Source organism: Rhipicephalus microplus, chromosome X (assembly GCF_043290135.1).
Source record: "Rhipicephalus microplus isolate Deutch F79 chromosome X, USDA_Rmic, whole genome shotgun sequence".
NCBI classification, from domain to species: domain Eukaryota; kingdom Metazoa; phylum Arthropoda; class Arachnida; order Ixodida; family Ixodidae; genus Rhipicephalus; species Rhipicephalus microplus.
The window spans coordinates 459,516,182-459,541,352 of record NC_134710.1 but is presented as its reverse complement, the minus strand read 5'-3'; the positions used below and the strand labels follow the sequence as shown (position 1 = coordinate 459,541,352).

Genomic DNA, 25,171 nt, shown 5'->3' with positions numbered 1-25,171 from the left:
GTAGTGTCCCCTTCTTGGGCTTGGTGGTGGTTGGCCACCATCGCTGCCGAAATATATAGTCTCCGCATGGCAAACGCTTTGCCCCCTATCCTGATTCCTCCCTTAAAAGGTGGCGCACCGAAGAAGTGATCACCCTAACCAAACCAAAGTAGAGCTTCCCAAAATATCATGTCATTCGCAGTCAAAACGAAAAGAAGAAAGTCCGAGTGATTTAACCATTTCTAGTATTAGAAACAGCAACAGAAGAAATTGGCCTGAGTTACCAAATCACAAAAATGAGAGGTGGCAACCTCCCTTTGGATATTCGAGACAAAGCATATTATGACAAACTATCCAAAATTGCATCTTTTGGGGACGCTCTTACTTCAGCGGCCCATACAGGTCTATGAACACAGTCCATGGGGATTTTTCAAAGAAGGATCTTATCAATCTGAGTGAGTGTTAATTGTTAAGGATGGCAAGATGAGAACGTTGTGAAGGTACAGTGAAGGATGATCAAACGTGAGTACAAAAAAAAATCCTTCAAAACGTATTATAATTACCCTTTAGAACCAGCGATCTTCCCGAATCCACTGAAGCTGATTATTGCAAGCTCCGTGTCCGAACCTACATACCAAATCCCCGCAACTGTTTAGAGTGCCAGCGCTTCGGGCATGGATCAAAAAGTTCCAGAGGGCGCTCTACTAGTGCAAAATGCTCATTCATAAAACAGTCATCTGTTAATTGTGCTTCAGCAGGTCATTGCGCTAGCTGTGAAGATGATCGTCCTGCTTACTTCCGATGCTGCCTCTCATGGAAGAAAAAAAAAGAAATGATGGAACTGAAAATCAAATAAACTTTTCCTTCCAGAGGCACGTAAGTGTTTCGCATTCCATAACCCCTGTTATTCGTCATTCACAGATGTGTCGCCCTGGAGCACCGCGCCACATGTTTGTGAACCCGCAGATGTCACACAGAGCCTGGCCGCCGTCGTTCCATCAGCACCCCCGGCTGAAGCAGCCTCTACTTCTCCACCACCTGACAAACAGGGCTGGCATACACCCGTGTCTGCTGGACCCCGGACCACCGCAAGCGCAGTCGGGTCTGATACCAATGCGAACGTGCCTGCTGGGCAGACACCATCCGCCACCTGACAAGAGGTAATGAATAAAAGTCGTACTCCTGTGGCACATCAGATGCCGAAGGAAAGGCGCAACTTTTTGATGCGCGCCGAAAATGCAAAAAAGCCCCAAATTACAGGGCCCCAGAAAGCCCTTCAACCTAACGCAACACTTTTAGTACACATATCACCACACAACAATAAAATGGCACAAATAATACAGTCAAACGTCAAAGGACTGCTGAGAAAACTCGACGATATTCAAAGACGTCTGCAAAAACATACACCAAAAGAGGTGTGTGTGTAAGACACACCTACAATGCAAGCATACCATCTTGCTATGCAGTTACGTTTTTCGAAAGGATTGGGATGATGCTGTCGCGTTATTCAGCGGTGTAGCCATTGTAATTGATCAAAGAACAGCCCTGCACAGTTACTGCTTTAGACACCCCTCGAGGCAACGGCTATACGAGCTGTTTTCTGAAAGAAACTGGTCGCAATTTGCTCTATTTACTTACCTGCGCATCACCAACTGAAAAATACAAGAATGACAGTCTTAAATAGATGAACTTCCAGAACCCTATTGTGTCCCCGGGGGCTTTAATTGACATAATAGCCTTCAGTGTGACTCCCTATGCGATACGCGAGGTCACCTCACTGAAGAGTTTACCTGTTTTCTTCCGCGTTGTGCCTCCTTAGTTTAAAAATAAGATCCAACATATTGCCACATGGTTTGCATGGGTGAGATCGAAGAGTGAAAGAAGACAAAGACGATATCTCTGAGCCGCTGCTTGTGTAGTCGACCAAACGAGCCCATTTTATCAAGTTTGTCGAGACTAACGTGACAAGACTGGTGGAGTTGCTGGGTACAACGTCTCACGATCCACCCGATGCCCAAGACCCCGTCCAGCAGCCGCAACACAAGCCCTGCACCCGTGGACAGTCCTGTTCATAGAATAAGCCGCCGCCAACGAGTCCTACCGCCTGAGACACCAACCACTGATGCAGCGACTATGACTTCGACACAAGATCCCATGCAAGTTCTGACACCTTCCACGGCGATCTACTGCACCGTCCAGAACCCGCTCATGCCTAGCCCCTTTCACGGAGAGCAACATGAAGATGTTGACGACTGGCTGAGTGAGTTCGAACGTGTCGCAGCGATCAATTACTGGGATGATGCCGCGAAGCTCCAGAACGTGTACACTTGCCTAAAAGACGGTGCCAAGACGTGGTTTTTGAACAGGGATGATGTTCTGACATCTTGGCGCGAGCTCCAGCGTCGCCTCCTGGAGACCTACAGGAGTCCCGATCGCCGCGAACAGGCGGAGCGTGCACTAAAATCACGCATCCAGATGCCCAACGAGACCGTCTCAATGTACGTCGAGGACATGACACTACTTTTCAAGCGAGCAGATCCTGCTATGGCAAAAGAAAAAAAGTTGCGCCACCTCATGCGTGGTGTGAAGGAACAACCTTTTTGCTGGTTTGGTGCGTAGTCCCTCCAAAAGTGTTGCTGAGTTCCTTATTGAAGCGGCAACAATGGAGCGAGTACTGCACCAACGGTCTGCTCTGTTTAACCGTCAAGGGAATGCTGCCTCAACTCCCGAAATTTTCACCACCCCTGGGAGCAAAAGCTCTGAATGGATTCGCGAGATCATTCGATCTGTCGTCCGGGAAGAAATACAAAAGATGTACGGGACAAGGCAAATCGATGTTGGTTCTATCACCAGTGTCATCCGTGACGAGGTCCAGGAGGTGCTGCACGCCCATCGTTTTCCGCCCCCGTCAGTTGATCCGGGAACGGCTCCTGTGTCTACTGACAGTCGCCGTCGCACGTACGTGGAAGCCTTGCGATCTGCCACTCCTCTTTCGGGTCAAGGAGTCTCGACCCAGCCAGTGCCGCACGTCCCGATCCAGACAGTGCCGCACGTCCCGATCCAGACAATGCCATACGTCCCGATCCAGACAATGATGCCGTCAGTCGCGATTCAGTCAGGGCACGCTGATTTGGACATCGATAGTCGCCGTGCACCGACGCGCAAGTCTGATCTCTTGCGTACGCCAGACAGACGACCCCTCTGCTATCATTGCGGTGAGGCTGGTCACATTTACCGAAAATGCCCCTACCGGATACTTGGACTGCGCGGATTTTCCGTCAATTCCCCTCGTCCCCGAATTGGTCAAAAGGCAAGGGATATAGAAGAGTATCTCGCGCAACAGCGTGCACCCTTTACACGACGGAAATCGCGGTCACCATCTCCGAGGAGACCCGCAGCCACTGGGCCACGTTTCGGGGTGACGGCACAGGAACGCTCCCCGAGCCCTCGTCGGGAAAACTGAAGGCAGCGGCCTTCGGGGGCAAGGTCGCTGGGACTCAAAGTGCGGAAGACCTCCCGTCGACGCTTGCACGCAATGCCGAAGGCATTTCGTCAGAGAATAATCGCAGGGCCGAAGAAACGCCGACATCCACATCTGAACCTAGTGACCGCGTGTCACTCGACATACCTGTGCTGGTTGACGGTCTTCAGATCAGTGCATTGATAGACACTGGTGCAGACTATTCGATCATCAGCGGGAGGCTAGCGAAAGATCTCAGGAAAGTGATCACGCCGTGGAATGGAACGCGAATTCGAACAGCTGGAGAACACGTTGTAACACCGCTGGGTCGCTGTACCGCAAGAGTGAAAATTCATGCGTCAACGTTTGTGCTCAGCTGCCTCGTTCTTCGCGACTGTTCGCGTCAGCTGATTATCGGCATGGACTTCCTTCGGGAACACGGTGCCATTATAAATATCCGTGAGCGCATCGTGACCTTCTCGACTAAGGCGCAACAGATGGAGACGCTTATAACTGCCGTAGACCTGCGCTGCGTGTTGCTGACGACAGTGTGACGCTGCCACCTCGAGCAACTGTTCCCATCGAAGTCACTTGTGAAGACTTCCAAGACGGCGACGTGGTGGCTGAAAGCAACTTATCACTTCTGCTGCTCCAAGGTGTATGCGCCGCCTGAAGTGTTGTGCACGTCCGTGACGGACAGTCAACGATACTAGCTACGAACTTCAATTACGAGCACCGGCATCTTTTCCGCGGAACCACCCTAGTTTATGGAGACCCTGTTGCCGACGTCACGGAGTGCTTCGCGTCCGAGGAAACGCATGAGGATGAGGAATTTCTAGACCACATCGACATTAATTCGACGCTGTCACTCGTGAGAAAGGCTGCACATCATGACCTTTTAAGGGAGTTTCGATCTTGCTTCGCCTCTTCTTCCAAAGTCCGTCAAACACACCTCACGAAGCATCAAATTATTACCGACGATGACGCCCGCCCCATCCGGCAGCAGCCTTATCGCGTTTCTGCCAAAGAACGTGAGGCTATTCAGACACAAGTAAAAGACATGCTCGATGACGTGAATATTCAACCATCCAGCAGCGCTTGGTCCTCGCCAGTCGTTCTAGTAAAGAAAAAAGACGGAACGCTGCGATTCTGTATTGACTACAAGAAGCTTAATAGCGTAAGAATAAAGGACGTCTACCCGCTTCCACGGGTCGACGACTCCCTCGACAGGTTACGACGTGCCAAGTATTTTTCGTCCATCGATCTAAAGAGTGGCTATTGGCAAATTGAAGTGGATGAACGAGACCGAGAAAAAACCGCGTTTGTGACTCCAGACGGACTCTACGAATTCCGAGTTCTTCCCTTCGGCCTCTGTTCTGCACCATCCACTTTTCAGAGGATGATGGACACAGTTCTCACTGGCTTGAAGTGGCAAAGCTGCCTTGTCTACCTCGATGATGTGGTCATCTTTTCCGAGAACTTCGAAGAACATCTGAAGCGTCTAAGAAAGGTTCTGGAAGCCATTCGCACAGCTGAACGCACGCTAGAACCCAAAAAATGCCATTTCGGCTATGAAGAGCTGAAATTTCTGGGACATGTCATTAGCGCGGATGGAGTGCGACCTAATTCAGACAAAACTGCTGCTGTCGCCGCCTTCCCTGTTCCATCAGATAAAAGAGCAGTACGCCGTTTCCTCGGCTTGTGCGCGTATTATCGCCGATTTATCGCGAACTTCTCGAAGATAGCTGAACCTCTTACGCGACTCACCCGAGATGACGTACTCTTTATTTGGGGCGCAGAACAAGATACAGCGTTCACAGAGTTACAACAGAGAATGCAAACAGCCCCTGTTCTTGCCCATTTTGATGAGGACGCTGCTACAAAAATTCATACAGATGCCAGCAACGTCGGACTTGGCGCTGTCCTTGTAAAACGACACGGCGGCATTGAGCATGTGATAGCTTACGCCAGTCGTACTCTTTCTCGAGCCGAGACCAACTATTCTACGTCAGAAAAAGAATGCCTCGCAGTCGTGTGGGCGACGACCAAATTTCGGCATTACCTCTACGGTCGTCCCTTCAAAGTGGTGACTGACCACCACTCGCTCTGCTGGCTGGCGAATCTCAGAGATCCATCCGGCCGTCTCGCACGGTGGAGTTTGCGTTTGCAGGAGTTTGATATTACGATTGTGTACAGGTCAGGGCGCAAACACGAAGACGCCGACGCGCTTTCTCGAGCACCTGTGGGGAACGCTGTCAGGGGCTCCGAAGATGAAGATGCCTTTCTCGGAGCAGTTAGCGACTTCGAGTTTATGTCAAAGCAGCGGGCAGACGACGAATTACGCCCAGTCATTGATTTCCTGGAAGGCCGCAACTCTCAGGCCCCTCAACACATTGCTCGCGAACTGTCCTCTTTTTGTCTAAGAAGAGGCATTCTTTACAAGAAAAACGCCCGTGGTAGCGACAAAGCCTTCCAACTTGTTGTTCCTACCGACATGCGTGATGAGATCCTCCTTGCGTGCCACGACGAGCCCACGTCAGGACATTTGGGCTATTCGCGAACTCCCGCCCGAGTACGCCAACAGTATTACTGGCTGCGACTATCAACTAGTGTATATCGATATGTAAAAGGCTGCCGTGAGTGCCAGCACCGCAAGACTCCGCCTGTGAAACCCGCCGGCCTGCTCCAGCCGATCGCACCACCACGGACACCATTTGACCTCGTGGGAATGGACCTTCTCGGGCCCTTCCCTTTGTCGTCCTCTGGGAACAAATGGATTATAGTGGCGACAGATTATCTTACGCGTTATGCTGAAACAAAAGCGTTACCCCGTGGCACGGCCTCTGAAGTCGCGCAGTTCTTCGTGCACCAAATCGTCCTACGACATGGTGCCCCGTCATGCGTGATTACGGACAGAGGGACGTCGTTTACAGAACGAATGATGGAGGACATTTTTAAACTGAGCTGCACAAGTCATCGAAAAACAACGGCTTATCATCCACAATCCAATGGACTGACTGAGAGGCTTAACAAGACCATAGCGAACATGCTGTCAATGTACGTGGACGTACAACACAAAACCTGGGACGAGATTCTTCCATACATCACGTTTGCTTACAATACGGCAACGCAAGAAACAACGCGATTTCCGCCTTTCCGACTTGTTTACGGACGCAACGTGCGAACCATGCTCGATGCTATGCTTCCGTGCGACAAAAGCAATGAACTTGCTCAAGATGCTGAGCAATACACTCGATACGCCGAAGAAGCTCGTCAGCTAGCTCGCATAAACACCAGTCACCAACAAGATGCAGACGCACGACGTTACAACTTCCGCCATCGCAATGTCACCTACCACCCTGGGGACTGAGTGTGGGTGTGGATCCCTGTCCGGCGACCAGGCTTATCCAAAAAACTCCTAAGCCGTTATTTTGGACCGTACAAGGTTCTTAGACGAGTCACAGATGTTACCTACGAGGTATTTCCGGACGGCGCAGCGTCTTCTCGTCGACAGCTTCGGCCCGAAACCGTGCATGTCGTTCGGCTGAAGCCCTACTTCACACAGTAGCCCTTGTAGTTTCACGTGCTACGACATGCCGTGACTTTGCGTTGCTGCTGCTGTTTGTGTTCTGTGTTTTTATGCCTTTTCTTTTTGCGCTTGGCGCAAGCGTTGGCGAAACTTCCTCATTTGCGCTGCGAGTAGTGGCACTCTCCCTCTTTTGGTTTTTTATATCTGCGTGTGTATACCTTCATTTTTTTTATATACGAGCATCGAGTCGATGCTTTCAAAGGGGCGGGGGGACTGTTGCCACATGGTTTGCTTGGGTGAGATCAAAGAGTGAAAGAAGACAAAGACGATCTCTCTGAGCCGCTGCTTGTGAAGTCGACTAAACGAGCTCATTTTATCAAGTTTGTCGAGAGTAACGTGACAAGACTACAACATTGTTAACATTACCTACTCGTCAATGGACTTCAACATAACTTATCCCCTACTCCTGCCTCTATTTAAATGGGATGTCATTATATTTCATATGGAAGATACCATTTTGCTATATTTTTCAGCACATCAATGGCAAACGTATGTCCTCCACAGGTTCCCAAGTGGCTCACCAATAAAGCCAATTGGGAACAGTTTCAAAATATGACTCTCTTAACTTGGCCAGACATGTAGGTATTAAGCATAGAGCCTGCTGTGAGCTACTTGACAGCTTTTTTATTGATTCTGTGACCAAATGTACACCTCAAACATGTAGACACTGAGGTAAACGACAAGTCTCACGGTGGAATTATGTGTGCCGTAATGCACGCAAAAACCAAAATGAGGCAAGGAAGTTGCTCAGAGACTCACCGACGTCGGAGAGTGGTATAAACTTTAAGAACATTGAGTCGCAAGGCAGGAGAACGCGCCGACAGGCGACAAGAAAAAGTTCACATAAATATCTATTGGGCACTAATTCATACACAGATGAAGCGAGAGTCTGGAACATGGTTGGTAAGGGGGCAGGACGACAAGCACACTCACTTCTTTTAGTGAACACACAAGGGGAAAGTTTGGAAGACCAGGCGAACACTCTCGGGGCGCACTCCAAACAGGTCTCCAGCTCATTCCATTACAGTGCAGCGTTCCAAAGATACAAAGGAAGAGTAGAAAAACAAAAAAATAGAACGCAAATATACAACTACTGAGACACACATTGAACCATTTGTCTTGGTTTAGCTACAAGTATCGCTAAGCTGCAGCAACAAAACTGCTTCAGGCTTCAACTGCAAAATATGCGAAATGCTAATACTCCTGTGCCATAAAACCTAAAAGGCGATCCTGACCTTGTACAACGCCATTTGCATTTCCAGTGAGATCCCTCTTGCCTGGAAAGAAGCAATCATTATCCCGATTCTTAAACATGGCAAGTACCCGTCTTCAATCTACAGCTGCAGGCCAAGATTGCATAAAAGAAGTTAAACTTGATGGAGAAGTAGTGACGGATGAGGCGGTAATAGCCAAGTGCTTTAACGAATATTTTCAGAGCGTATTCATTAACGATAGCGACACTACAGCGACATCTGCGTCCAATCCTTCTATCGGAGATGTTCCCGTGGTGTCGGTGGAGGGTGTTCTGAAAATGCTACGTAATCTAAAAATTTGAAAAAGTGCTGGACCAGATGGTCTTTCTAATGTATTTCTAAACCGTTATGCTGATCAAATAGCAGAATACATGACGAGAATATTCCAAGTGTCATTACAGTCTGGGGATGTACCAGAGGATTGGCACAATGCCAGAGTAGTGCCTATCCACAAAAAAGGTGACAAATGCAGTGTAGGAAACTATCGACCAGTGTCTGTCACATGTACATCATGCAAGTTTCTTGAGCACATTGTAGCCGGTGAAATTCTTGATTTTTTAACAATGAATAACATTCTGTCTCAGCATCAGCACGGTTTTAGGCGAGGAATGTCGACTGTTACTCAGCTCGTAACTACAGTCCACGAATTCGCAGCAATACTAGACAGATCGGGACAGGTAGATGTGCTCCTACTAGATTTTTGTAAGGCATTCGATAAAGTTTCACATGCGAAGTTGCTTCACAAACTAAGTGTTCTTGGTCTTCCTCAATACCTTGTTAATTGGATTACTGCATATCTGCGAAAAAGATCACAATTTGTAGACATAAATGGCTGTTTATCACCTACTTTGGCAGTTCTGTCTGGAGTACCACAGGGCAGTGTGCTCGGTCCGTTGCTATTATTTATTTTCATAAACGATATAACAGAAATATTACCGGAATCAGTTAGCATAAGGTTATTTGCAGATGACTGCATTATATTCAAAGAAATAAATTCAATTAACGATCACGAAGTTCTCCAGAAATCACTGTTGAAAATAGATCAGTGGTGTGGGGACTCTAAAATGCAATTAAATGCTTCAAAGTCAGTGCTACTCCGCATCTCAAGAAAACAGCAACCAAGCGTATTCGAATACCGCCTAAATCAGTCAGTGATTCTGCAGGTTACGCAATACCGGTATTTAGGCGTCACACTGACCAACGATTTAACGTGGACGGCTCATATAACAGATACTAGCTCCTCGGCGTTTCGTAAACTATGCGTTCTTAGACGCATAGTTTACGAAACGCCTTCGAAAATTAAGGACACGCCTTCTAATATCAAGCTTTTGGCGTATTTAGCGTTAGTAAGGCCAAAACTGGAATACGCATGTGCGCTTTGGGACCCATATACAAAAAAGACATTCACCAGCTCGAGAGAATTCAAAGGAAAGCAGTTCGCTTTATTTTTGGAAAGTATAGGAGACACGAGGCTATCTCAGAGTTAATGAAGAATAATCAGATTACGCCCCTGGAAACACGTAGGAAGATAGCCCGTTTATTTTTCCTGCAGAGCCTTCTGTGCAAAAGGATGAATATAACGCCACCGTCATTTCTAGGGCAGTTGACATCAAGAAGAACGCGTCACACGTCGACCCATGCATTGAAGCCTATATTTGCTCGTACTGTTGCTTTTTATAATAGTTTTTTTCCGAGAACTATATCGGAATGGAATAGTCTACCAGAGTTCGTCGTTCAAGCACACGATTTTCATCACTGTCTAGAGGAATATTTGTTAGTGAATATATGATTCCAATTTTTTTTTGTCTGATGTGTTGGTTGTTTTATGCGCCTTTTCATTTGCGTCCACTTTGTAACCTTACCTATGAACGTGTTATTGTAGTGCCGCTTGCACATGAAATTGTTCGTCTGTCTATTCAACCTTTTTTTAGTGTGTAAATTCTGGATACGCTTGTTCACGTTGATGTCGGTGATATGTATGCCCCTCCTGCTTTGGGCCGGCACTCGGCCCGCAGTATGATGAAATAAATAAATAAATAAATAAAAATAGCGTTAACTACTTGTCTTAACAAGGTGTTTGAGGAAAGGATAAATAGGCGACTGATGCACTTCTTTGAAACTAACCCGTATGGGTTTCCATAGGCTAGGCCCACCTCAGACCACCTTGTCCCTATCGAGGCGTTAATTCATGATGCTTTATTCATAAACAATTATCTTCTTTCTGTTTTATTCGATTTGAAGAAGGCCTGTGATACTACGTGGAAATTTAGCATACTTCGAAAACCATCACAGCAATGTTCGCAGGATAGAATTTTCGCAATAATCGAAAGCTATTTGTCCAATCGGACGTTTCTTCTTCGAGTGCTACTCTGTCTCGTGCATTTGTCCACGAAACAGGAGTGCACAAAGTGGTGTATGGGTTGTACACTTTTATAGTCAGAATAAACTCCTTTCAAGAAAGCAGGAGTGCTACAAGGAAGTGTATTGAGTTGTACACTATTTATAATCAAAATTAGCTCCTTGCGCCTCACTATCCCTCAAAATATCTTTTACTGCACATATGCCGATGATGTACAGGTCAGTTTTAAATTGTGTAACCTCTCCATGTGTGAACGCCAGATTCAATTAGAATAGAAGAAGATTTCGAAATGGGCGGAGGAAATCGGGTTTCAACTGAACGCGCAAAAGAGCATTTGCGCCTTATTTTCTAGAAAAAGGGGCCTTTTCCCCTATCTGTATGGTCATCGACCTGCATGATAAGCGTCTGCCTGTAAAGGCTGAGCATAAGTTCCTGGGCATACTATAACACTTGAAACTGACTTTCATACCACACAATAAGCATATCAAAAATAAGTAACTAAAATCATGAATATTCTCAAAGTTCTATCTTGAACTACGTGGAGTAGTGACGAGAAGTGCCTGCTCAACTTTTACAGAGGCCTCATTCGCACATGCCTAAACTACGGGGCCGTTGTTTATGGATGTGCGACTTCAAGTGCTTTGAAGATGCTAGATCGTATGCAACATTTGGGTAATCGCCTTTCTATTGGCGCTTTTCGCTATAGCCCTGTCGAGAGCCTGTACATGGAATCGAATGGATGGTCGCTCCACCTACAAAGATGTTACATGTCTTTCATCCACTTTCTGAAGGTGAAGGCCGAGCAGCAACATCCCTATGATTTCACAAATAATGATTGATTTGGCTATTGATGATATGTCTATTTCTGGCTTGTTCGAGAACCATTCTTTGTGGAGGCAGCCCTACTCGCACCGTGTAAATGGCCACGCCGAGGAAATAGATGTGCCACTTTTCGAACACAGTTTGATGGCTCCTGCTGCATATATATGTAATTATTGACTGTGATGTCTCTTTCGTGGAAGTCACAAAGCACGCGCCACTTCCACGCATCCATACATACTTCCTCGAAATACAAGATAAATACTCCTTCGCTGAGGTCATTATCGAGGCCTCAAAATCCAACTCTTTTGTGTCATATGCAGTGGTAGGCCAATTCTTCTCGGAGGCTGGCGTTCTCCATTCTGATACAAGCAGTTTCACAGAAGCTTATATATACAATTGTGAGGGTCGTCAAGCACATCAAACAGATAAATGTAGAAAAGGCGGTAATATCCACAGATTCCCTAAGTGTGGTACAAGCCCTGAAAACTCTTACAAACACAAAACGCTCATCAGTAGAGATCCGCTTTTTAAATGTGAATCACTGCTTACGTTAAGTGATGTACACAGTTTTCAATGCATATTTAAGGGGATCTGTAGCACCTTTATACCGAGCTAGCAGCTGTGGTTACTACATTCTCGCCATAATTTCTTCATCATGACCTTTTACTATTCCCTTTCACTGCACATTTTTCATGACACTCATGATTTTATTACTTCGATGTTTTTACCCGTGCTAGCGCGAAGAACTTTAAGGCCCTGATACAGCCACGCACCATATCATTGTTCACATCTCTAGTCTACTGAAATGGTGCTCTTTGGCCATTAATTCGTCCTTTTACCATACAATATCACTCATCATCATCACCATCACCTCATATGGACAAGTCAAAGGTTACAGCCTGAACGCTCCCGTGACCTCCTTCAAGCCAGCCTCCGCTACAGCGACACAGTCAGTTACAATTGCCGGATACATGACAACACATTCTACAAGACACTAACTCACTTCACACAACAACAGCCTAGCGGCGCACATTTGTTATTCATACACGCAAAAAATAATGTTTTAAGGGCAAGTCTGTGTCGTCAGAAAAAAAATGCAGCCACCAGATGAAAAAGACTGGGCGTTGTTGTTGTTGTTGGGCGCGTTGAGCGTTGACTGGGCGCGTTGAGCAACAGCGTTAACTTTCGATGATGATTGAGCCGTTGGAGAGACGGACAAAGAGATAGACAGGCAGACGAAAACTTCTGCGTTGGAGTATCTCAAGGAAGACTAGTGACTTTACAGAAAAAAAATCATAAAGTAGAGTGGCTAGCTCTTTTTCCACTGATGTCCTGTGAGGCGCTCCGACTCATATTGCCTTGCCGGGCTGGGATGACAACAAGGCCTGTGAGATGACGGCCCTTGGTGGATTGAGGGCTCTTGTAGAACAGGCGTATTGTATAATTGCATATATATATATATATATATATATATATATATATATATATATATATATATATATATATATATATATATATATATATATATATATGTGTGTGTGTGTGACGCTATGAAGAATGGGAGACGTGGCGTGGCTCATACGCCATGTTTATTCTGTGCTCCACTTCTTCCTCCTCTACTTCTACAAACCATCGCTACCTTCATACGTCACACGATTCCCCCTCCCCCAGAAAGAATGCGCGAGCTACAAACTATGAAGCATGAACAAGTGGTGTCTCATCATAGGAAAAAATATCACAAAATAGAGTAGTTCCATGTAACACGGCAGTTCCATGCACTTGCACAAAAACATTCACAGGGAAGGCAGTCCATTGAGATCTAGGAGACCTCAGGTGGACGAGGTTGGCTGTTGCGTTCTGGAGAGCATAACCACGCATTCGACGTGGAAAATGATGACACAGCCTGGATAGTAGCGAAAAACGAACAAGGTTGGGAGTCTTTGTAGCGTTGGAAGGTTGGATGTCTAATGCGTTGGATTCTGAGTCGTGGCCGCGACAGATGCATTGTAACTAGTATGCGTGCTTTTTGAGAGATGGTGATGACTAAATGCCTGTGTGCTGGTGGCGTGCAAGAAGTTGCTCCGCGTTTTAATGGGCGTTTTCTGTGGTGTTGTCGTCTGTGCAACCGCTGGCGCAGAGAGCGTCTGTGACGATGTTCCTTCATCCGGAAACACCTTTTTTCTTGAAATGGCCCTTGTATCAAAGTTCTTAATTTTTTAAGTCGTTCAAGTTGGGAGCGTGTTTCCGTTGAAGTTTTCATTCGTCCTCGTCTTTGTCGTTGTATCTGTTGTAATGTCGGCGATTCTTGGACTTGCTTTTGCTGGCGTTGCTGCTGTTGCTGTGGAACGCATTGCGGTGAGATCCCTTCTTGAACATCGCGCTCGTTTTCTTCACAACTTGATGTGGGGCCAAGTCGGCAGCTGGTAGTTTGTGGGTTGTTGTCATGCACTTCGGGCAATGAAGATAATGCTTCTGAATCGGTAGAAAGTTCTTCAGAAGCTTCTTCTACCCTGTTCACTACGAGAGGCTCTTGCGCATTGCAGCGTGCGACGTTCGATGTGTCGGAGCCTTCGGTGTTGCTTCCACTGTCGAGTGTGTATGGACTGGATGGCGATATATGAGCCCTTGTGGAAAGAGCATGGCTCGAGAGGGTATTTTCCCGATGTGCCAGGTCATCTGCCATAAATACGGCGTCCTTATAAGGCAAATGGTGAGCGTTAGGAGCGCTTGAAGAACCGCGTGATAAAAACCCAGGTGGTGGACCACGTATGCGAGACGAAGAGTGAACGGCATCAGGTGGTTGGGCAACGTCTCCGGTCATATGCTGAAGCGATGACTTCGCAAATGCCGACTTTCGTGCAGAAGGGAGGCGCGCTCGATGGCTGTGTTTTTCCCAAAATACGCATTGTCGTCTGCCACTGAACTCGTGTGCCACTTCGTCTTTTGTCAGAGGTCGAATCTTGCTGTGCGTTCGAATGGTTGAAGACTGCCTGTAAAATTGACGACTGAGTGCAGTTGTCTGTGGATGGTGGGTTACAAGCAAATCTTCATCGTAGTCGTCATCGTATTTTTTAAACCAAACGATCATTTCTTGTTTTATCTTTTGCCAAGTGCCATCGTTGTCGAATATGTGGGTGAGGTAAAATTTAAATGCCTCACCGGTGACGTAGTCGCTGAAGTTCGTAACCATTTCCCGTTGCGACCAAGATGCAGCGGTAGCGTGGAACTCGAACAGGTCGAACCAGTCCTGTACAGGTCCATCGTCCGCTGCTCCGGTGTACTTGGGGATGGGAAGGTCGGTCGATGATTCTGTCATGGTGCTGGTCGCTGTGTGCGGCTAGGAGATGATTCCGTAGTCGATGTATGGTCAGGGCGTCTTGTGTAGAACTGCGTCGATGATGAGACACTGATGAAGTGGCTGGGAGGTCTTCATCCTGTCGACTCGTGTGACGCTATGAAGAATGGGAGACGTGGCGTGGCTCATACGCCATGTTTATTCTGTGCTCCACTTCTTCCTCCTCTACTTCTACAAACCATCGCTACCTTCATACGTCATATATATATATATATATATATATATATATATATATATATATATATATATATATATATATATATATATATATATATATGTGTGTGTGTGTGTGTGTGTGTGTGTGGTGTGTGTATTTGATGTTTATGTAAGCGAATACATTGATGAAAAAAATTTTTGGGCCCGGTCTCAGAGAGCACAAGAGAAGGGTGAAATATTCAAGAAAAAAAAGAGGACCAAGAGATTACACGGTATATGGCTCATCTTGGCTCGTTCTTATGGTGGTGGTGGGCAATGATGGTGGTGCTCTCTACTTTACTCTTTTGGCTTTCCCTCTTTCTTTCTTCTTCAAAATTAACATTTAACCCTTGTGCTATTCATTTTTTTAAATTTCGGTAACCTGCAATACTTCGGTGCTGCAGGGCGGGCATTGATCGTAGTTTTATTTTCATTATTTTAAGGTTAAATTTTGCCCACACAAACCTGTCTGTGAATATACCGGCCATCTGCGACATCTTTGTGGGGAAAGTGAGCTACATTGTGTATATTCCAACCGAAGAAAGACACACTGAGAAATAATGATATTTGCCACTTCGAGGACAACATTTTCAGAGCAGGTATACAATGGGAGATGGTTCAGCAGAGATGGCTCAAATCGGCTAGATTGTCAAAGACGACACATTTGTTGCAATTATATAACGTCTAGCGATGATGATTGTTCCACGAGTTCAGGAGCAACGTGATAGCCCTTGAGACGGGTGTAGTGCCTGGCCTTGCAATTTTTTGAGTGTGCGAATATTAGTCTGGGACGCATTGGCCATAGTCGAAGAGCTGCAGCGTAAAAATCCTAGAAAGAAAGCTATGTACCACTCTAGCATGGAACGCACAAAAATCGCATTGTGCGAACAAAAGAAAATTTTGTTATCTTCAGTGTAATCAAATGGGGCTCTCTGAAAGGCTCCATTCAATGATCACACCGCACAGGGGATGACAGTGCTAGCAATAGATTTTCTAGGTACTGATAATGACAAGGTTATAAGACCTTATTTCATCCTTTTAGTGCACCTGTAGTATCCTTATATTTGTAATAGGAAACATACGGACACTCAAAGTGCAGTTTTTCCGTTAATATACTTCTCAATAGAAGTTCTAAATTATAAATATCGCGCCACGCGTCGTATGATCTATATACGAATAAGGCACGCTCTGAGCTGCCAGATTGAATGAGGTTAAGGTGATAGCGCTTTTGTTCATGAAATTTGTAGCCAACAGGCTAAACAAGTGGCCCTAAATAAGTGCGGGCATGCAAATTTCTACTTTAGGCCTAAGTGAGTCATATTATCGCTGCATGATGGTCCACTTAATAAGAAATTTTCGAAGTGCACTCATCTTTACTTTAAACTTCGCTTTGTGCTACGGGTTGCTAAGCTCAACGTGGCGGATTAACCCTGGCCAAAGTGATGGCTTTGTGATTACGATGAAATGCTACATTAAAAGAAGTTGTGCGTAACTTTAAACACAGAGCCTGAGAAATACTCTGTTGCTCCCTGGTCTGTGATTGTCTCATTGCTACAACGCTTTTGATAATCATGCACTTTCGGCTCGCAATGTATGGTTACGGTCAACTAGATATGGCACTTCTGGCGGTAACTGTTGGCGCAACAAAGCGCACAGACACAGCTGACAGAGGAACTCCACTACCACTGCATTAGAGATTATATGTTGCGTATGGTGATTTCAATCAACATTTACCTCATCAATTTGACCATGGAACCTGTGTCAACAACTTTGATGTGGTCCCGCTTGAATATTTGCGCCCTCGGGTGCTTGTCGTATGTGAACCAGTCTCCGTACTTCTGTACGTTGAATGGTGCACCACTCAACTGGAACATCAAGCTAGAGTACCTGTCAGAATAAAGTAGGACATATATCTCTGAAAAAAGCGAAAATGCACACACTGAACCTCTTACCCTAAATAGAGCATTTTGATTACTTTAAACGACCTGTACATAGAACTAAAATGAGAAATGGTTTAAGTAGGCAGAGCATGAAGTTTCATGAAACATGATTTATCGAACAAGAAAACCAAGATTATGTGCACCTTTAAAAAATAATGACTGAGTCTTGCCAATGATTGAAGGTTGGGTACTTCCCAACATTAGATTGTCATTGCTTATCTACTCCTGCATGTGTCCACGACTTCATAACACTTGAAAGATATGCCTGTTCCCATGAACACCGAAGAAATGTTGCCGATTGGCATATAATGCTCATATCGCTTCTTAATAAAGTTTAGAATAAAGGGTATATTTTGGGTTCGCTTCTGCCCCACAATAGCTAGCCTCATGCGGCTTACCCATGTTTCTTTTTTAACTGTACGCTCGTCTCTTCCCTACCAAAAATATTAAATTGTGCTCACGCCGCACCCGCCGTTTATGACCAGCAAGTATCAGACACACGGTGATAAAGCAATGTACTTCACGCATAATGCAAAGCACATAAAGCACAGAACAGTGTTTTCCCCAACAAGAATCATCATCTGGCTTGGATGCGCTTTGTTTATTGAATACTTCATGACCAGATCATTGTGCCAAAAATGCTGTGTCACACTGACAACTCACGTGCGGTTCGTGATCTTTAAGTACTACACGAAGAGCTATAACGCAAAGGAAAGCTATATTGCAAAGATGACAATTTTGGTTGTGGGACAGGACACCACTTAGGAGCGCAGCTCTTTAAGCTCAAGAAAACCTCGTGTCATCTTGACAACAAACTGCCTAGCTATTGCGTTGGCTCGCGTTACCTATAACCAAATGGCAAAACTTCACTTGCCTTACCCAGCTCACATAGCGCTTCTCTTTACACCAAGGAACAACTAGGCGCTTGACGAAAATTACTTAACACCACACAAAATTATTACTGAGGAGAAGTAGTTATAACAAGGAAAGTACGCTCCAATTCGAAAATGGCCAAAATGGGAGGAACGGATGTTTTAGTGTTTGAGAGCAACCACTACTCCCCAAAAAGACCAAGTGGAACAAGACAGCTGACATGTTCGAAAACGAGGGAGCAATCGACGAGGCTTAAGTGTGCAAGGGAGTAGCGATTCCTCTCCTGAAGGACACCACAGAAGAATATGCAAGTGCCCCTATTTATAATCAGGGGCCAGGTAATTTTTTTTACGCCGAACTGCACCTAACCAAAACAGTTGTTGATTTTAGCATCCACAGATAATCAAAACAGCGCTGGCTGACCACCAAAAGCCTGCCAATACTGCTGCTGCAACGAGCGTAACACGCGCAGCAGCAGTGTAAAGTTGTTAAAAGTATGACAAAAACGATCAAAAGCCGAAACAGGGGCAAAACTCAAAACAAGGATTTCGAAAAGAAAAGCCCACAGACGCTCTTCGTCTGCAGAGAGAACGTCGTCAAAACCGATCAAACGCCCAAACACGTGATAGGGGATGCTTTCAAAAAATAAACTGGATAAAAAAAGAGGAACTGTACAAACAAGTCGACACGCGCCGTTTGGCAGCCACAAAACTGAGTAGTTACACTTCAACGTGAAAAGCATATTGGCAAAACTGCTTGCCACGACAAATGTGGCGCTAGCATAACAAGTGATAAAATTCCTATAAAGCCATAATCAAATAATATTTTCTCCGTAGTAGTAATATACAACAACTTTATACAAATGTTGTTCTTGAATAATTATAACTTGCAGTAAAAGGGGTCTTTTTGTAATTAGTGTAGTACGAGAACACACTAAAAGCATTGCGATGACGCCCGTGCTGCCGCCCTTCGACGTTTTTTCAGCGCAACCACGCAACTAGGTGTGCGTTCACACTATGTATTATCATATGATTCGCAGTCAATGAGCCCATCGGCGGGCAAGGAGGTGTTCCACGTCTTGCTCATGCGTGAGTTTCGTAGATTCAAGTTTCTACTTGTTCGTCATGGAGCTTAGTGTATGGTGATCTTTCGAGAGCGCAACGTCGGTGTGGACTTTTCCGCTCGATGAAACAAACTAGACTGAAACACTTCTTCAGCTGTCTGCAACCAGTCAGCTCGTCGGACAAAAGACTGGGCATGCATCAGCTTGTGGATGAGTGTTGACGAACTGCGTGTTGTTTCTAACTATATGTGATGCTCGCACAGTAACATTGCTTGTGGTGTCCTTAGCTCACAAGTTTGTTTTTGTATACGGCATGTGCGATGTGTTGAGTTCTCGAGAAGCTGGCTGATTGTTTTTTTTTCGAAATACATTGTTGAGTGCTATCGTGCTATGAAAAGAAAAATGAACTGCTCTTGCTTATTCACTGTATGTAATGCTAGCTGTATCAGACGAAATTAGTGCTAGTTTTACCGCCTGCACTCCCTCTTGCTACCCCTGTCTTCAATGCAGTGCCACTGTAGTTTTGCTGTGAAAAGATCCTGTCCGAAGTAATACCCATTTCGTCAAATTGATGTTGAGGCAGATCTTTTCTTGCCTTGACACAGGTACTTCTCGATCATTGGCATTTTGTAACGTTAACGACTGCATCTTCAGGACTTCAGCGTATTTTTTAGCTGTTCTGTATGTAAAACAGTTGTTCAAGAGATAACTGTCGCATCACTTCACTGGCATAGCCAGGGGTGGTAAAAGGGCCACGTGCCCCTCTCCCCTGTATCTCTAAACTTTTTAGGCAGGGCTTAGAAAACCACAATAAGACACTTACCCACATTTGCATGCCCGGCCTCGACTTCAGATGAGCGCTCCCTCCCCCAGCACACCCGAAAAAAACTTCTGCATACGCCCCTGAGTCACTTACTTCACCTTGAGCCACTGTTTTACCCCCAAGCTGCACGTATTATTTTAGAAGAGCACTGCCAAAGAAGGACATCGCATACGAACAGAACATCGTGAAGACAAACTTTTCACATTTCTTCTCTATAGTTCTGCAAAACCTTTACTACAATAAATCTTGTGAGAGACAATCATAAATGCTGTAGGTTCATGTGACTGCAGCTGTTTTTATTCTGCTTCTAAAAAATTTGTGTGCCGTGATACATCGGCAAGCTATTTTAGCGCAGTTATACGTCGATAATATTTGACAAAAATGTGACATCCTTTTGATAACCTCAATAACGCCATTTGAGCTTTACCACCTAGGTATAAGTAGGCTGATTCCCACTTGGCTGTTTTTGATCAGACTTTACTGCTAGCAATTTCGATGCACGTTCTATTTTTTTTTTTCAAGTGTATGACCGCAACATATCTGGCAATACTGCAGATCATGATGTACTCAATGATGCAATAATGCAGAAGGCAATAAAATTTTAATTGTTTGATATATTAGGTTTAGCGCTCCAGAACGACCATATGATTATGAGTAACGCTGTAGTGGAGGGCTCCGGAAGTTTTGAAAACCTGGGGTTCTTTAGCGTGCACCCAAATCTGAGCACATGGGCTTACAGCATTTTCGCCTCCCTCGAAAATGAAGCCGCCGCAGCCGCGATTCAAGCCCGCGACCTGCAGGTCAGCAGCTTAGTACTTTAGCCAATAGACCACCATGGCAGGGCCAGGCAATTGAATTTTGGTGAGTAGATATTTTTTTTGTACGTGTAACGTTAATGAAAGGATGGCTTTTTGGGAGTGAATGGCGTATGTGTGTACCAGTGAATAATTTATCAAGCCACATGGTTACGCTGGCTCTGACTATGTGATATGACTATGCTGGCCTATGTTTGGAAATTCATTTTTGAAAATTTGCTTTGCGAATTCCCAAAAAGGAATTGGCTATGCACCCACTACGTGGCCTTAAAGGTGCAGTGACGAGTGTGCCTTTTGTAGCGGGTGACTGGCTCTAAACTATGATATTATCGTAATCTCATGAACTGACGCGAGATGGCAATGTACGTATATACCACGCACTATTACGGCAATATTTCATGTTGTATTGCGAAGCCTGTATGCAGGACGCGTGTTTGTAAAACATGAAACATGAAACCGCATTTCCAAGCAGAGGAAGTTATTTTTACTGCAATCTCAAGCAGAGTCATGGTTGCGAGGTAGAACTCCCGCTTGCCACGCCAAAGACCAGGGCTCCATCTGCACAAAGCCCCAGAGTTTTTTATTTGCATCTTTCTTGACTTTTCGGTCAGGCATTGCCAATTTTTCGCTGACAATCACCGATTCCGATGCCAATGCCAGGATTTCTGCGAAAGGAGCTCTGTAACGCTATCGTGTTTATCCTTCTCCTGTTAGGATTAGTTATCATTCGAAAGGCTTTAAATTTCATATCCTAAATTCTTGGCCCATTCCCCTGAGTGGGCAGGAGCCATATTGGAGGCATCATATCATCACTATCATACCATAAACCATCAATTCGGTATAGTGGATTGTTTCGTGCTTAAATACAATAAATATCCACCCGCCAAAATTCTTACGTGAACTGTTTACGGGTTCTGTGAAAAAAAAAATGTTCGTTGACACTTACGGGATGTTGTAGCTCGGCCAATATGACTGCTTCCGGAGGACAGCGGAGACATCCTCCGTGTGTGTGAATCCGCTGCACATGTAAAATATACACGTAAATTATGTAAGCACGAAATTGGTGTAAAATGCGCGAGCACTTTATTTATTTGCGTCTGTTACAACAGCGTCTTTTACACCACAACAGAGAGATGTTTATGACGTTGTTCAAAACTGGCATTCCTGTGCACGCACACGCATTCTCATTACTTTGCATTATACTTTAGGTGCGTTCCTTTTCCTCTAACAATTTATCTACTGTAAAACACCACGTATGTATGCATTCAAGCTAGAATTGAAGAAATTTCACATAGGAGTTCTGAGGAGTTATTGTTACGCAGAGAGTACATTGAAGTTGTTTTGTTTCTGTAGTAACAATACATAATATGAATTCATATCTATAACTAATAGTTTTGCGCTTAGCTGAAAAAACGCATACATTGCGTTATCAGCGAAAAATGGTAATGTTGTGCTAGGTTATCTATAAAAAATGCGCAATGAATTCAAGCGAAGATCTCTAGAAACCCGTTAGTCTAGAAGTTATCAGTTCTTCGCCAGCGTCGTGTCTTCGTATAGTGCGGAGATGCAACTAAAGAAATAAAAATATAAAATATTCCGTCAGCCCCGAAAGCAGTAGCGACATCGCGTATTTATGCTTAATGACAACTTGGCATCTCTGTTTGTATAGTGCTGTGCTTTTACATGTCTTCGGTCACTACGCCCCTTTTTTGTCTTAATTGCTCATTCATATGTGTATTCGCGAGAAAAGGACGGCGAACGAAAAAAAAATTGGTAGATCTCACGTTCCAAGGGAAACGCGGCTATGCGAAGTACACGTAGAGAACGTGACCATGTTATAGTTTTTATTGAGCGACACCTTATGAAATTACGCTAAATATAGGTACAAGTGTTGCTCGCGCAGACATATGTTGAAAGGTTGAAGATGGTGATACAACCAACTCTTCGCACTTGCACTACGATGCCCACTGGAGCATGAGTACTAGCAACACCAAAAGCAATAAGCTGATAGGAAGGGCTGCTGCTCGCGAGGATTGTAGCTCTGGACTGCTTCATAAAGCAGCTTCAGCGCATGACACTTGACTACAATTGACGTCAACTCGACGTGACGGCTCTATTTTAGGAGCATGTGCATATTTGTTATTTATAAAATTTGACAGCCATCACTGCATCTCCAATGGACGTCTCATAAACATTACGGTGTTGAAAAACAGCTGCGAGACCTGGCGTGGTTCGGTAGTAGAATACTTGGTCGCCACGCAGAAGGCCGGGGCTCGATTCCTGCTGGCAGCCTGACCTTTTTTCTTTGTATTCGTCGGGTCAACTTACCAGGTTTTTTTTAAGCTTGCAAGTAAGAAAACCCATGTCTGCAGTTGCAGTCGCTGTTTTGATATAAACTGTCAATCACCTGTGGCACATACTCGCATACGAGTGGCACATTCCCTCTCAAAGGTATGCACCATGTCTTGCGTGACATGTTTGACAATGTACGCGGCGGGATTGTGGCATTATTAGTTTATTTACTAGTGAGTCATATTTATCAAAACAGCTTACCCTACCATAAACTCTAGTTCGCGCCAAGTCAAGGGGGTGATCATGGGAGCACCCGGATGTAAGCGGCAAGATAGATAAAAAGATGAACGGAAAAAGTACATTCAGTACGCAAAGAAATGTTTCGAAGCTAGCTTGTTTTCAAGAAACAATTGTTCGGGCCAGTTGGTATGAATCCATCTTGGTAGGAAGCGGAGAAACTATTACACGGAACACACAACACAAGCTCTTATAATATATACTACCAAGATAGCTTGTTTTGTTTGCTAGATAGAGCAACCTGGCCACTGTCGACTAGCTGAGAATGATGATGATCGCTCCCTTTTCGTCAATGCTTCAGCATCAGCTTGATGTGTTTGCTTCTATGGACCAATGTCCGCCTTGTAAAGAGTAACGAAAAGAACTTACGGGAGAGATTCCATGATCCAGAGCAGTCCATCTGGTATTTGTTGTGCCGGTTTAAACTTGTTATAATCAACGATCATCCATTGTTTGCTGTTTCTATGATTTTATAAAAACAACAAATTAATTAGACTAAATAACTATACATACATCATAGAAGTTTGTATTATTACAGAACGTCAAACGCAATGTAGGCACCGCTAACGTAGAAATTGCGCAGTTGAACTGCACCTACGTGTCATTGATGAAGTGGATACTTTTCAAGACGAGAGATATCCTTTGAACAATAATGAGTATCGCCAATGATCGGCTCATAGTAAGTGGTTACAGCAGCTAAATTTTTGTTTGAAACTATTTACACCTTCGTGCTTATGGCTTATATATTTCTCCTTTGAGAGCGAAATGCGCGTCGTTTCGAACACCTTGACATTAGCCACTGCTCACACTTTCGAAGGGGAGCACTTCCTTATGTATTGATTGCAATATCGCTTGGCTATGGACCATGATAACATACAGCCTTAATGTAGTTTGCATATATGGCTTTAACTGGCAAGCATTAGTGGTTGCCTGAGTAAATATTTGATACTACGAATAATGACAAGTAGTACATTTAGAAGCGTGTTGCCTAATGGAAAGATATTGCGTTCAACGTACCTTGTTATGGTTCACAAAACATTTGAAGTCTAGGGTTCCTTTAAAAGTTGTGGCTATCCACGAGTCATAAGCTAAAAGGGAGATTTCATCAACCGTGTATAGCGTAGTGACGGTGTCATCCGTTATAGCTTGAGCATGTTGCTCATTGTACAGTGTGTCTATAAAGAGCCATTTTAAATAGGGTATGATGGGAGCATGCAAACTAACTCCGCGCCTATTTTTTGTTTCTGTAACTGTGTGAAATAAAGTGCTAAACACTTATGATAGCGAACGCTCCTGTTCATCCCGATGGGCAGCCCTTTCACACAAATATGTGTGGGCAGCCCTTTCATCAGCACACATATGTGTGCTATTGTAAATAATTTCAAGGGCAAAATAAAGTTCTTAAGAAATAAAAAGAACGCAACCCTCTTAGACGAAAAAAAAGAAAAAAAATTGTTAGCTGCGTCCTTAACTTTTCTTCAGCATGAACCAACTAGACCAACGCGTTCTAGTTAAAAGAAAGTGCTTAGTGTTGCACAGAGAGGGCGTACATGAAAGCGTGCTTACGTTCCACTGGGGTTCTTGCTATAAATATTGATCCACTCCGTCGCCGACGTCGCCAGTCGGTTAGCGACAATGGCGCGCACAAACTCGAATACGCAGTTTGGTGTGATGAAGCGGTAGAGAGAGTTGTTGTGCACCTCGATACCTGTGGACATGAGTGCCTACCACGCCAAAATGAAAGACACAGTAACACAACTTCAATGAACACATAACAGTATTCAACTTCCCGACTCAAGTAAACGTATCAATGTTTCTGTTAAATTTCAATTGCACATCAGGCTACCTGTTTTACATCAATTAAAAGAGGATACGCTTACCACAGGTATCCAAGATAGCCAAGATTTAAGATAGCCACGATAGCCAAGATTTAAGTAAACTGCACCTGTACTTACACATTGTTAAAATTTTTATCACGAAAATGAAGCATGTTCCGTTTCAGTAGGCACTGAAATCACAAAAAACTACCTGTCGTGTTTTTATTTCGTAAGCCTTT

The 25,171-nt window shown here is 44.7% G+C and overlaps 1 protein-coding gene across 8 annotated transcripts in view; it reads right to left on the bottom strand.

Moving 5' to 3' along the window:
• LOC119160840 (putative phospholipase B-like 2) overlaps nucleotides 1-25,171 on the bottom strand; it is a 181,469-nt gene that overhangs the window by 25,630 nt on the left and 130,668 nt on the right. For 7 of the 8 annotated variants that reach the window (XR_012887707.1, XM_075880671.1, XM_075880668.1 and 4 more), the window contains 4 exons: nucleotides 24,682-24,839; nucleotides 23,485-23,577; nucleotides 21,473-21,544; nucleotides 16,747-16,899 (listed from right to left, as the gene is read on the bottom strand). Coding sequence is in view for 7 of the 8 variants with exons in the window: in XM_075880671.1 (XP_075736786.1) it covers nucleotides 16,747-16,899; nucleotides 21,473-21,544; nucleotides 23,485-23,577; nucleotides 24,682-24,839 (476 nt within the window). In the remaining variant the exon portion in view is untranslated. The remainder of the gene's footprint in view (nucleotides 1-16,746; nucleotides 16,900-21,472; nucleotides 21,545-23,484; nucleotides 23,578-24,681; nucleotides 24,840-25,171) is intronic. The other variant, XM_075880672.1, reaches the window with a different exon arrangement.